The 13,700-nt window shown below is 40.8% G+C and overlaps 1 protein-coding gene across 9 annotated transcripts in view; it reads left to right on the plus strand.

The window, feature by feature from the left end:
• Positions 1 to 13,700, plus strand: part of DAAM2 (dishevelled associated activator of morphogenesis 2) — a 221,097-nt gene that overhangs the window by 77,890 nt on the left and 129,507 nt on the right. For all 9 annotated transcript variants that reach the window (XM_075412807.1, XM_075412816.1, XM_075412808.1 and 6 more), the window contains one exon: positions 10,568 to 10,770. In XM_075412807.1, coding sequence (XP_075268922.1) covers positions 10,597 to 10,770 — 174 coding nt within the window. In that variant the 5' untranslated portion in view covers positions 10,568 to 10,596. The remainder of the gene's footprint in view (positions 1 to 10,567; positions 10,771 to 13,700) is intronic.

The following is a 13,700-nucleotide window of genomic DNA, read 5'->3' on the forward strand; positions in this document are numbered from 1 at the left end:
TGCAAATAACTTGAGCTTAGAAGCTGAAAGAACTTGCTATACCTTCAGGCCGGTTATTGACTTCCTGTAGATACTTAGAAGTCCAGAGATGACTACCGAAATGTCCGCTGTATGCAGCTTCTTTGCATTTTTCTTTGGATATCTGAGTATACGTTTAAGCAAATCACCTATCCGTGGGGAAGAACAGAGTGTTGGTCAGCTACAGTTCTAGGATATCTTTCCTAGATATATGTCAGTACTTAAACTTTTCTTAATCATGAACAGTAAAGGGCCTTGATGTGCACATGACCTCTTGCCATGAGAATCCGGGAGACTAGAGCTAGCTATCGGCAGCCTGGCGAAGGCAGTTGAATATAGGTAGCAATTGCCACAGGCACCACACCTTCATCTACCATATACTCTGGACCAGACGGATATGTATTGCTTTGTAGAGAAGACCCTTGTATTTGACTATTTTGAGGGAGTTGTCCCTGTCCCTTCTTTTACTGCACTCTTTGCAACAAATTGCTGTTGGCCAAAGACACCCACTGACCTTGCAAGGAAAGTGGCTGATTTTAGGTAGCGCTTTCTTTTCAGATCCTTATAACTGATCACTACCTGTGTCACTTGGAGCATAAACTCTGTGGAATTTGACTTAAATATAGATGAGGCCTTGTTCACCCTAATGTTATGAAACACTTAACAACCCCAAAACCTAAGGCAGTAAGTCACGGCTCTGAATCTAGCTTTCAGTGCTGGTGTAAAATCTCCTTGTGTAAATATTACAGCAGCCAGAAAATATATTTTATCTGGATGCCACTTGAAAATACACACAGAAAACAACCCAAACTGCTTGAGCAGAACTCTTTCCAAATATCCATTCTTCATGAAGATGCACTGGGTTAAAAGTTCAACAATTTCACCAGGCTGCTGGCTTGGAGTTCAAACCTACTTGCATAATGTTGAGGTTTCAGGGCATTGAACCCAGAGTATCCCTTGTCAGAATGTTGAACAAAAATAAAAATACTGGAATAAAATGCTGTGTGTGACCTTTTCTTAACTTCATTTTCTAAAGTGAATTTATTTTTGGTGCCAAATTGACGACTCTGGAATCTGAGTAACTCCAAAATAGGTAAGTAAAATCAATGACACTTTGACCCTATCTGTGCCTTTATGTACAGAAACCATGTCTAAGATGAAGAAAGCATTAAAATCCAGACCTATTCCCTTTGCAATACATCTACTGACTGTTTCTTCCATTTAGTGAATCACTAAAGAAACCTTTTAGTGATCATCCCCATCAGTAGCTTTTCAGTATACGGAACTGAACTGAGAACCACTGTCTTTATTATTCCAGGTTTGCAGTGACATGTAGAAATGTACTGTATTTTGGCTGGGATACTAAGTAGGAAAGTGACAGATCTGCAGCCTGGAACCTGGCTTTTCCAGGTGGCATTTTTGAACACTAGTTTTGAAAAGATTCATGCCATGTGTGAAAAACATGTAAAAGTCCAAATGTTGGTGTTTTCCCTCAGTTATACCCATTTGCTGTAAAGACTCAGTTGCTTTTTCCAATGAGAGAACTTTGGGAAAATTTTGCCAGTGCAGGTAATTGATTTACCTGTCAATACTGAAGACAGCACTTGTACATATACATCTTTGGCTATTTTCCAGTGGTTATAACCAAAGTATATTTCCAGTCAAGTTTAGCTGTAAAGTCCTGTGGTGACCCTGCACCCAGTGACCCTGCACTCAATGTTAGAATGGAAATCAATTTTTGTATGCTGTGATGACATTGGACTACAGATGAAACATTCTTCTATTAATTGTCTGAATAAGAAAACAGCATTTTACATGGAAATAAGATGGAGTTTGGGAAGATGTAATTGGACATTTACCATTTGTTTGTTTTTCTTGGAGCACACTGGCAGTTCTTACAGATTATTCCTCTCTCAACAGAGGCACTCTAATGCCCTTAGCTGCTTATTTTGTCTGGAAAATTCAGGCACCCAGGATGAGGATGACAACAACAGCAACATTTTGACTCTCAAATCCCCTGGCAAAATAGTTACATCATGTCTGGAAATAACTGGGCAATGACAGAATGGAAAAATTGCAATGACTCAGGCAAGACAGGGACGCTCTTAGTCATGGGGTTTTGTGTGTTCACTCTTCTGAAGGTGGCAGTTCTTAGTGCTGCTGGGAAACTCTGAATTGACATCCCTTGTAACTAAACCCCACTCTTCCCAATAGAAATATTGCAGAGATTTCAAGTCCGTGGACCAAGGTTTAGTACTAATCTGCCCTACCAATATTCCTGGTCATTTCGCTTGGAGGGTTGAGAGGGACAGCTTGTTCTTCAGGTAACTCTGTCCTTGGCTTCTTTCTTGAGGTGATCAAAGACTTGGCTCTGAGGTGCGGATGTCTCATCCTTGGGAGCTGGTCTTATGGATACAACTGACAGACACTACTGATTAGGGCCTGTTTCAAACCTATGACATTAAAGGCATTTCGTACCATAAGTCCTGTAAAAAGTATGGGACTTCATCTTCCTCTAGAAGAAAATAGTCTTCTTCATTGGAACTGACAGAGCAATGCATTGGTTCTGACTGTCAATGTGTATGTCTGCTTGATCTATTGCATTCATTTCTGCTTGATCTATTTCATCTTAAGTCTATGAATTCTTGTATTGAATAAAAGCTTCACCTCATACTCCAGCTTCCAAGGCGCACTCTCTTGTGAAATTGCAGCACAGCATTGTACCCACCACCAAAAGAAAATCAAGAAAGTAAAGGGTCTAACCTGGGCTCTACTGTCTAGATCTGTAGTTTGCAGAAAAGGCATTTCAGACCCTCTCTGCTGGGTAGCACAAACACAATTTGGATTGTAGTCTTGTCCTGAATTTGTGGCCATGAGTTTACAGTATATTCTTGGCAAGTCCTAAAAATAAGATTTTTAGCACCTGAATTAGTTCAAGAGTAAATCCTGGCAATTTTAAAGAGTGTTTGAGAAGACTTACTGCTGGATGGTCTTATCTTCAATTATGATTGGGTCCTGGGGTGACATCTGTGGGGTTTGTGGGATTCCTTTCCCGTGTTTGCTTTTATGTAGCCTGTTTCCCACAGGCACTTACAATCAGAGATTTGAAGAAGAACAATGACATAACAAACCAACCCATCTAGTGAAGCTAATGCTGTGGTAGGGGAAATCTTTGCATAAATTCCATTATTTCATAAAGCATAAATTTACCCACACTGGATTTGTGGACACTGCTAAATGCTGCTTCTACAGCAGCATCATTAGTGGGGTGTGAAACATTGTGTCCTGGCCAAATTCCAGCTGGGTGATTACTTTTTGCTGACCTACTGGTTTTATTACTATTTGTACAGTACCTTAAGTCTACTTGGCACTATACAATAACTGATTTAAGCAGGTAACACAGACCCTACACTGGAGAACCTACAACCTCAGTGCCAGAGCTAGGACAATGGAGTACAATACAACAAAAATAAAACATACTGGTGGAGTATAATACAACAGAAATAAAACACACACAAAGTGTGGTGCAGTCTTTGCAGCTTGTGTCATGCAGTAGGTGTCTCTTCAGAAGTCTTTTTTTCTCTTTAATACATGTTTAAAAAAGGAGGAGTTTTGCAGTTTGAGGCATAGGAAGTGGCTACTAGAAGTCATTCCAAATCTAAGAGTTGTCATAAAGAAAGAGAGGATATTGCAATGGAACAGTGGAGAAAAAAAAAAAAGACAAAATCGGAAGCTGAAAGAGACGAAGGAGAGAACTAAGGCTAGAACTGGAAAGTGTCCTTCCCTGCCTGAAGGAGAAACTGCTTTTATTTTCTTTTTTTCCTTTTTTTTTTTTTTTTTTATAATTACAAGGGAGTGGGGTAATTTTTAGTGAGGTGTATGAATGAAACAAGAGTGGCTCGTGGTGAGGAAGACAGGAAAATTGATCTTGGTAACAATTCTGACTTTCTGATTGAGAAGGAAGTGGAGGGCGTCTGTAGATGTTACTGAAACTGCAGTGCTGCAACACTAGAAAACTTGTAAGTAATAACAGGGAGGGGGCAAGGAAATAAGACAGGACTCCAGACTAATGTATTTAAACCAGAAAGGTTGCTTATATTCAGGGGGTATGCAATCCCATTGGATCCACCACCATGGTGGTTTGAATTGTTGGCAAACTTGTCTAAGTTTAGACTGGATAGAAGGAAGAAATTTTTTACAGTGGGGATGGTGAAACACTGGAACAGGTTCCCTAGAGAAGTAGGCATGTTTCCATCCCTGGAAACATTCAAGGCCAGGTTGGATGGGGCTCTGAGCAACCTGGATTAGTTGAAGATGTCCCTGCTCACTGCAGGGGGGATGGGCTAGACGAAGTCTGAAGGTCCCTTCCAACCCAAACCGTTCTATGAGTCTAAGTGTGGAATTGATAAATTAGGATGGGAACCTGTGGTGCAATAAGCACTAAGCAAAATGTATTGCTGCCTCTGAAGTTGATATTTAGCAGGATGTTACTGCCTCCCCTCTTAGCTAAATATCTTGTATGCTTAGACACTGAGAAGATGAAGGAAGTGTGTATTCTGGATAAACAGTTAAGTTGTGAATTTTACTTGTTTAGTTTGCAGTTTAAGCTGAGGTGGTCACATCTCCATTCAGAAATGTTAAAGAAGCATAGATTTACTTGCATCTAAATGAGACACAAGATAATGCTTAAGACAGCTTTTTGTGTCTACAAGGACAGATTAGTTCTGACCTTGCAAATTTTTGTGTGGAGTCAGAGTTATAGTAAGCTAATACATTTGTGAAAATAAAATATCTTAGCAGGTAAAAGAGTGAATGGATTGTTTGGTCAGCTCATTCAGCTATAGAAAGTTATTAATCTATACTTGATTAAAAGGTGAGGAAAAAGGTGTAAATAAATAAATGATTACTAGCCGGATAAATGATACAGACTTAACAGTTTTGTTGGTCTCTCCGCTTCATATTTTGGATCTTGATTTGATTGTTCTGTCTAAATTCGTTTTGTTTGAATAAAATTTTGATAGATAAATGGATTGGGAGGAACATGAGGAACGTACTGGTATCTTTTTTTCCGTCTTCTTTTGTTGTTTGATTTTTGGTTTTGTTTGTGTTTTTGTGGAGTCATTCCCCTTCGTTCCCAGGTGAAGACAGAGAAAGTGTTGCAAATTAATCTTTCAGAAGGGAAAGGCCTCTTACAGTTCTTTAGCTTTTTTTGTGTTGATAAGCTGGTATCAGGTGAGAGGTATTGGATTTGTGGGCATTAACAGACCCACATTAGTTATCGTTAGTCATCCAGCATGTCGAGTGTCCCTTAAGTATTAAAAATAAACACATTTTTGACAAACATGTTGCATTAAGTAGGTTCATGGACGTAGTTACACCTGACAGACTTCAAATAGTCCTTGCCTATTCTCTTACCTCAGGATATATTTGCTAGGCAAATAAATGAATTAAAAAAAAAATTAAATAAATTATTAATAATATATAATCCTATGTATATAGCAGGAGATAATCTTTAGGTCTGTGGAATGCTGTGAGGTTCTTAACCATCTCGGTTTTGATGGTGTGTAAAACAGACCGGAACTGAGTGCCTGGTCTGGCTTGTGAAGTCCTTATACCACCTTGAGATCTGCACCCTTGGGGTGATGTGTTGTGGAAGGGAAAATCCATGAACTGGCTTCAAAATGCGCAGTGTGTTTCAAGCTGAGCTCTCTCCTCTGATGGAATCAGTCAGCTTGGGCCATCGCTTGCCGGGACTGAGTGGCTGTCGCTGCACAAGGCCCTGCTCATTTTCCAGGATTTTCTTTCCTGTGATCTGTTGATCCTTTTTGGGTCTGATGCCTTCCTGTCCGCCATAGTAGGCAGATGCGCTTTTCAGGAAGGACTACCCTAGTTCCTGAAAGAAAGGTTTTCACTGTGGACTTTATATAGTTGGTTATTTTGTTGCTGTTTTGTGCCCTGGAGACCAGGAAACTCCTTGGTATGGTGACAAATCCAAACAAAAGGAGTTGGGTTACTACTGCAGGTGCACTGAATAGATTGCTTGCCTGCCCGCTTTTGCCATCCCTCATGCTGCAATTGCCTTGTATCATGTCTGACATCTGTCACGTACATGTGACATACATGAAAAATTCACGTGGTAATTGAAACACACCATTAAGCTGATAGTTTCACCATTTGTGTACTGGAGAAGAAATGTTGTCCGGGGAACTGAGCATAAGATCAGCGCGGAGCTCTTTAGCTTTACCCAATGTATATATTTTGACAATTTTAAACATAGTGCTTATTTTCTCCTATTCATCATCAGTAAGTGATGATGAAGGTAGCTATTATAATACCATGAAGTTCTGGTGGTTTATTGTTTAATAGCTGAATAACATAGAGATTTAACCTGGATTTGAGGGTGGGGGGTGAGTTGGCTTATGTTCCAAACCAGTCCAAATTCAGGTTTCTTTCTACTTCTGCTGTAATACATCACATTTGTGTGTTTTATCTTGCCAAAGAGACAGATACAACTTTATGGGGAAATGGAAGTGATTTTCTTTGTTTCCTCTTCTGTTAGCATAAACCAGTGTGGACAGTGAGTCTGCATTATACGATTAGTCCCAGGCTTCCCACTCAGGTGAGAGCTGTGTCTGTTGATGATCAGTGGAGATTCAGCTCTGGAGGTGACTCCATCAGTGTTTGCTATTAATGCTTCCTTATGTTGCAAACTGGCTTTGCAGGACTGTGTGTGTTTGGTTAACCCACAGATTCCCCTCTCTTTCTTCTGTTTTTCCAAAGGTGATGATACAAAAATAATTTTCTCTATTACAGTTGTAGTTGTCCTTTGGTTGTTCACTGTGGTGAAGGACAGAACAGTGAGGTAAAAACTGTGATTATCATCTCTCTTCCACAGGAGAGCTGCTGGCACAGCAGTTGTTTCAGGTGTTTTACTGTTTTTGGAATGTTGCTTATTTAGTAAATGTTGCATGAAAATCATAATTTCTGAGATCAGAATGAAGAAAAGAGGGAGAGTAAAGGAACAATTTAGAATCTGCCATTGAAAGAGGATCCTTGTGTACAGATAGCATAGATCCCATCCCATGGGGCTAAACCTTCTGATAAGACTTGGAAAAATTGCATTAGCTTAATTACATTTGGTCACTGGGCCAAGTGGTTTAGAAATGAACACGTACGCCCTGTCAGAGGAAGAGGACATTGTTATAATTAGACCTTGGACAAAATTCCAGACTGTGACTCCTGACCTGAGCCGAACCACAGATGGAGCTGGGAAGCAGGAGAGGGACCGCTATGAGGAGCGGGTGTGTGGTTAGCTGTTGAAATGACAGCAACTTGTTTGTGTTGTGCAAAAGGGTAAAACAGTACAACTGAGAAGAGCTGTGGGAGGGCGTTATGTGTAATAGTGGGATTCTCTCCAGAGAGAGATTTCCCATTTATTCTCACTGGAGGTATATATAGAAATAGATAAATGCACATTTCATTGTTACAGTCACTTTACTTGCAAGAAGTTGGAAGGCAGTAGAGCCTTTATATATATATATATATATATATATATATATATATATATATATATTCATTTTCTTTGTTGCCCCTCCCCCTCCCCCGTCTCATCCTTTGGGAGAACATTTTCCCCAGATTTGGTTCTTGACAAAGAAAAAGCAAAAGAGAGAGAAAGAAAAGGAAAAGATTATTCATTTGGAGGCTATTAGAAAATTTTTATTTTGTCTAAAACTATGTTCACCAACAAAAATCAGGGAGTTGTAATTAGTTCTTAAATAGCATAAACAGTGCAACTTAAGTAAATGCTCCTCAGCATCCTATGACCGGCAGGCTTAATCTTTAGAAAGACAGTGCTCCCACTTAGAAATATCATTCATTCATTCATTCAGTGATTCAATTAAAAAATACCTGTGCTGGATTCTTCTCTAGCAGTCCTCAATTATTATTATTTTAAATCATCTAGACACCTGATATAGCTACAGTTAGAGTGTTGTAGCAGTACAAAAGCACCATTTTACCCCTTGTGTTAGTATGAATTTCCTGCATGCTGCTTATAAATGGACCTGGAAAAAGCCAGTGTTAAAGAGTATGAGTTGTGCAACAGAACGATGCTTTGTGAAAGTGAAGCAGTACCAGGTTACTGTTCACGTGAGCTCTGTGTGCTTTTGCAGAGCAGTAAAAGCTGAGTAGCTCTGTGGAGTTTCTCAAGTATGGATCCCAAGGAATGGATGCCGATTTTGTAAAAGCACTGCAGGCACAAGCACTAACTTGTGTATTTTTCAGCATTATGGATGAAGAGGCCTGGGGACTGACTGTTACCTCTTAGGTGAACCTGCTTAAGATGAAAGCTGAGCAATGAAAAATCAGTACAGGACAACCTGTGGTGCCCTGACCAGGGCAGTACATACCCTGTGGAAAAAGTTTGCCTTCATATCCATTCATGTATCACTCACTTCCTGGTAAGGTCCCTCTTTTGGTGGAGTGCTTACCAAAGTCTTGACCTGAGCTCCTAAAGCAAGATGTTATGATCCTATCAATTCAATGTCTCAGCCAGTGTTTCCAAGGAGGATTCATTGTCCATGCCCCAGAGAATGCTGGTCCTTTGATGGTTCGTGAGGAAGCCTCTAGACAATGGGCCAGAGCTTGGTTACAACTGAATTGAAGTAAATGTAATTATATTATATGTAAATCAGATTTGTCTCATTGATTTGAGTTCCTTCCAAAACAAAGTTTTGTCAAACTAATGGTTTCTAATCTCGTCCATGACCAGATTACCGCAATGGACATTGCACTCAGAGTAGTCTCTGAAAAGGTGAACTGTGGTGGACAAGTTCAGCTTCTTCTGAGGCTCTCTTGTGAAATCTTTTAACAACAGAATCTCTTAAGTCTCCTCCATTGAAAGGAAATGGCCGTTGCTGTGCACATTACTGTGCTACACTTGAGGGCATTTTGGTTTTGCTGACTGAACCAGTGTCAGAGACCAGTTCTAGGGTTAAGATGGCCTTTGGCATTTCCTAGTGAGAATATAATGCTCTTATGAATGTGCTTTTGAAGCCAGCATTACCCTGCCCTAGTGAGTCCTGCTGAGATATACCACCCCTTGCAGCGCTGACATGGAGAGCAAAGAAAAGTGGGCATGCCAGAAGACAGTGCTTGGTACCTGCTCACTTTCCTTTCGGCTGCATGAGAGTTGCAGCTGATGCTCCTCCAGTGCATAATAGAAGATGCCAATTTCTACACAGAAAAAGTCCCTGGAGAGCTTCTGGCTGTGAGCAGTATGTTAAGTCCCATTATGCCACTACTATCCTAAAGGTGCTTTTCCTAGCACAACTACTTAGTCTCTATGAGAGCTCAAAACATCCTTGTTTTGGCAAGCAAGCAGACCAAAGCCTTGTGAGGCAGGTTAGGGCAGCAGCTGCTCTGATGACAAAGCTCAGCTGTGTTGCTGCTGATAGAGCATACTGCAGTTTGGTCCACCTGCCACATCCCTCCCTGCTCCCTTGCCCCATCCATGCCCAGGAAGCTGTGCTTCACAACAGGCTTTAGTTATTTGTTCTCTAAGGATGCAGCTTATTCTGCAGATTGAGTGAAAAAGTGAAGTCCTTAAAAAATATAACACAAATAATCCCCTGAGCTGTCAAACAACAAGTCCCTTAAAAGGGCAAAATATGCGGCTGTCTGTGGACTGCACAGATCCCTCCTTTCAAACTGCTGGCACGAGCCTTCCTGTTTGGATGGCCGCTCGCAAACGGTTTTGGGTGGCGAAATCCGTCACTCCCCAGCTCCTCCTTCAGGCCTCCTTTACCTCCCTTTACGCTCCTTATACCAAAGCCCCTCAAGCCTGGGGCCTGTCAAGATGGGATCTGGCAGCTCAAACGTAAATCTGAAAGCATGCATTAGCACTGTGCGGTTTCTCCCCTGGATACATAAAGCAGCCCAAACTAGTTATGGGTGTTTGAAAATGCGATAGACAAAATGGTCCTCCTGCGATTGTCCTGGCCATAAAGGGAAAAGAGAGTGTTTGATGGTCTGGCTCCAGAGTGGTGGAAAATTGATTTCTGCTTCTTTATTTCATTGTTCAATTTGTTTTGACCAAATGGGATACTTCTGGCAGATTCTTCCATTTATTCTGGGTAAATTCTCCAGTATAAGCTTTTTGCTCCTGATACTTTGGTTCCTTTACTGCGGTAGTGAGAGAAAGGCCAAGACTGGCATTCAATGGTAGCATTCAACCTTGGCTACTGAGCATTACATAAAAGTCTACCTTCTGGGAAATCCCATGCCAAGTTTTTAAAACCTTTGAGAAACTTTGGGAGAAGCAATTCTACATTGCCATACAAGAACATGTTAATACCATATCAAAGCTTAGCTACCTTGTCTAGCTTGAGTGTTGATTTTGCTCTTTTGTGTCTCCTATCCTTCTGTCCTCTTCTAGCTATTACGCCAGTCATAACCATTGCAACTGCAGAGAGCTGCACAGACCCAACAGTCTTATCTATTATTTAATGTCTATTGTTTTTGTTTCTGTTTTTTTTTTTCCTACCTGCAGAACATGATCAGAAGATAGCATCGTACATCATGATCATGGCCCCCCGGAAGAGGAACCGTCATGCGTTGGGGTTTCTTTGTTGTTTTGGGGGTAACGACCTCCCTGAAATCAACCTCAAGGACAATAACCCCCTCCAATTCCTTGAGTTTTCTGTCCCAATCCCACCAGCAGACGAGCTCAATGCCAGATTCTCCGAACTTGTGGTAAGTTTCTGCTGGCAGATTGCTATATTTTAGGGGGTGGATGAACTCCTCCCTTCAAAGGAGAAGTAAAGGGGCTTATGAGACTTATTAGGGACAGGAAAAAAACTTTTGTTGAATCTTCCCCTGCTTCCTACCCCTCCATTCTTTTATGACCAGTTCTTTGGTGGGAGAAAAGTGACAAATGACAGGATGGAGGACAGTGGCACTGGGTATAAGTAGAACAAAATGCTTAAATATGCTGATTTATTCTCACAGCACTATGCAATTCTCCATATGTGGGACTGGGCATATTAGAAGGAACCTCATAAATTCTCTGGAGAACAAATCTCTGGCAGTCAATTTCTTATTAACAACTTTGGGATAAAATCCACTGTATAATATAGTACAGTGGAAAATCTTAGGGTTTGTAGGTCTAAAAATAAAGACTATAATGTACTGTTGATCAATTATATACAGCTGGTGAGGTACAAGAATCAGGTGACTATGCTAATTATGTTTCATCTGCCAGCTGCCTTTGAACCATGAAACAGTGCTGTTGCAGTAATAGACATAAATGGAAAGGGAAGCAGTTATTCCAGACGAACTTTGTCATTTGTTTTTGTGGTAAACATTGTGGATTCCAGTAGCAGGCTCTTGCTATTCATACCTTGCATCAAATGACCTCACTGTCACTGCCCTCTTGTTCAGCAGGCATGCGAAACACAGGCAGAGGTCGTAGGGCTGTGCTGTTTGGCAATCTGCATCGTAAAGGTGATGTCCATTTGATGCAGTTGATTAGCTATCTCATTACCACTCTGAGATTGGAGGTTATGTTGAGTGGGTACCTGCAAGTGTATGTGTGTTGAATGCTGCTACTGAGATGAGGAACGGAACAGAAAATATTAGATCTCAGAATCAGAGGAATTTGCCAGTAATCTTTCTACATTACACTCATAATATTAGCCCAGAAAGTTCTTGTCCATTCCCGTGGCTTCGAAGTGCTACAGCAATGAAAACAACCATGTAATTTGAGTATGCAAGTGGAGGTTAAGGTATGGGCAACTATAGTATATCATACTAAACACGGGGACAGCTGTAGTTTGTCGGATCAGTGGTCTGACAATCTAACCTAGGCTCCTATTTCAGGATGGGGTGCAAAGCAGATGCCTATGGAAGAACAGAAGTGGCCATAGAGTGGTCTTTTCCAGAATACTCTCCAACCCTCTAACAATTTTCAGCTCAAAGACTTCCTCAGCCAAATTTTCTTTCTGTGTATGTAGTAAATTGGTATGGATTTCTTTTCCATTAACTGTTACTACCTTCTCTAGCACCCATAACAATTTTTTAACATTTGCAATATTCTACGCCATGGGTGTGGGAAGGAGTCAGTAGGATTTGCAGCTGTTTCAGGAAGAATAGAGTGTGCAGCAGAAAAGTCTACTTGCTTCTGACAAAGTAGCAGATGAGGAATCTCCTCTTACAGCGTTATCTCACAAAATCTTGGTCTACGTTTAAGTCTGTTTGTCTGTTATGTGAGAGTACTTGAGTTCCTCTTGGAAAGTGCAGCTGACTGACTGTGGAGAATTCTGCTTGCTGACAGGTATCTCATGAGTAAAAGTGTAATCCGTAATCTGCTCTGCAGTCAATGTATTTCTGGATGCTGCTTAAGCATTGGTTTTCACATGCAAAACTTTAATTGCTGTGTCAAAGTTCACTTCTCTCCAATACCAAGATCCATTGAAGCATTCAATCCAGGCTTCCTGAAGATGTCACCAACAGATGTGCTTTGCTTCTGATCTTGGCTTGCTAAAACTTGAACTTGTTTACATTTGGGTCATAATGAAAGACCTGTTTTAGCGGCTGCTGGGCTTTCGCTTACTGAGAAGGGTATCAGTTCCTATGAGGAGTTTGAGAGCTTGTGGTGATATTAAGAGTGCTTTTAGCTTTTTGTTTTATACTTGGCAAATACAGTGTTCCATGTGCTTGTGGCAAAACAGCTTACAGCTTCCTTATGGAAGTCTGTTAGACAGCATGATTTATAATGTTTTCAGTGCAACATTTAATGACAAGTATATATGACGACCTGTAAAAATTTTTGGCCTCAGAAATCTGTGAGTTGTTGGTCTATGCTATAACTTATTAAATGTGCTGACAGCCTGTAACTGGTATATGCATCTCAAACAAATGAAGCCATTGAAATGAAAGTAGATCATATTCGTGCTCTTATATTTAATGATATTACCTTAGCAATCATTACATGAGAAGTGATTTGGGAGAGAAAAGTGCTATTTTTCAGAAGGTTAATAGTGTATATTTCATGTTTTTATAAAGCACTTAGATAAGATGGTGATGCATGTCCATAAGAGGTCCCTGAGTAGGCAGGTAACATGAAAACAGTAAGGACTTTATGAGTGAGAGAACCTGGCCTAGAAATCGGGCTGGCAGAATGCAGAATTTGCCTAGAAGGGCTAGTTTGTCCACAGATCCAGATTAATGAATGTTCAATGAGACACTAAAATAAAACAGGCTACAACTGTATTGACAACTCGGATGAGATTTTGATTGGATTAGAAGGATTCAGTCTGTAAATGCGCCAGTGTAAATCGGCGACCTGGAAGTGCCTGAGAGGGCTCCATGCTGTGTACGAGCCTCCCTGCTGCTTATCCGTTAGGGTCTAGTCTGGGTGTGCTTGTACTAGATAAAATAGAGATTTGAGTGTAAAGCCTTTTGACCCAAATCCCCAAGTGAAATGATGACACCAACACCATCTGAGATCTGTAGTGAGAAGAGCATTTGTTATCTCCCTGGAGCAGGCCCAGGGGGTATAGCCTCATCTTGCCATCTGCTCTGCAAAGGGTATGATGAAACATTGGTGTGCTTGAATGACTTTTTAAAAGCCTTATTTTTCCCCTTGTTGTGGTTAAAATCTGGGGCATTTTCCCACAGGAGAG

This window comes from Opisthocomus hoazin, chromosome 2 (assembly GCF_030867145.1).
Source record: "Opisthocomus hoazin isolate bOpiHoa1 chromosome 2, bOpiHoa1.hap1, whole genome shotgun sequence".
NCBI classification, from domain to species: Eukaryota; Metazoa; Chordata; class Aves; order Opisthocomiformes; family Opisthocomidae; genus Opisthocomus; species Opisthocomus hoazin.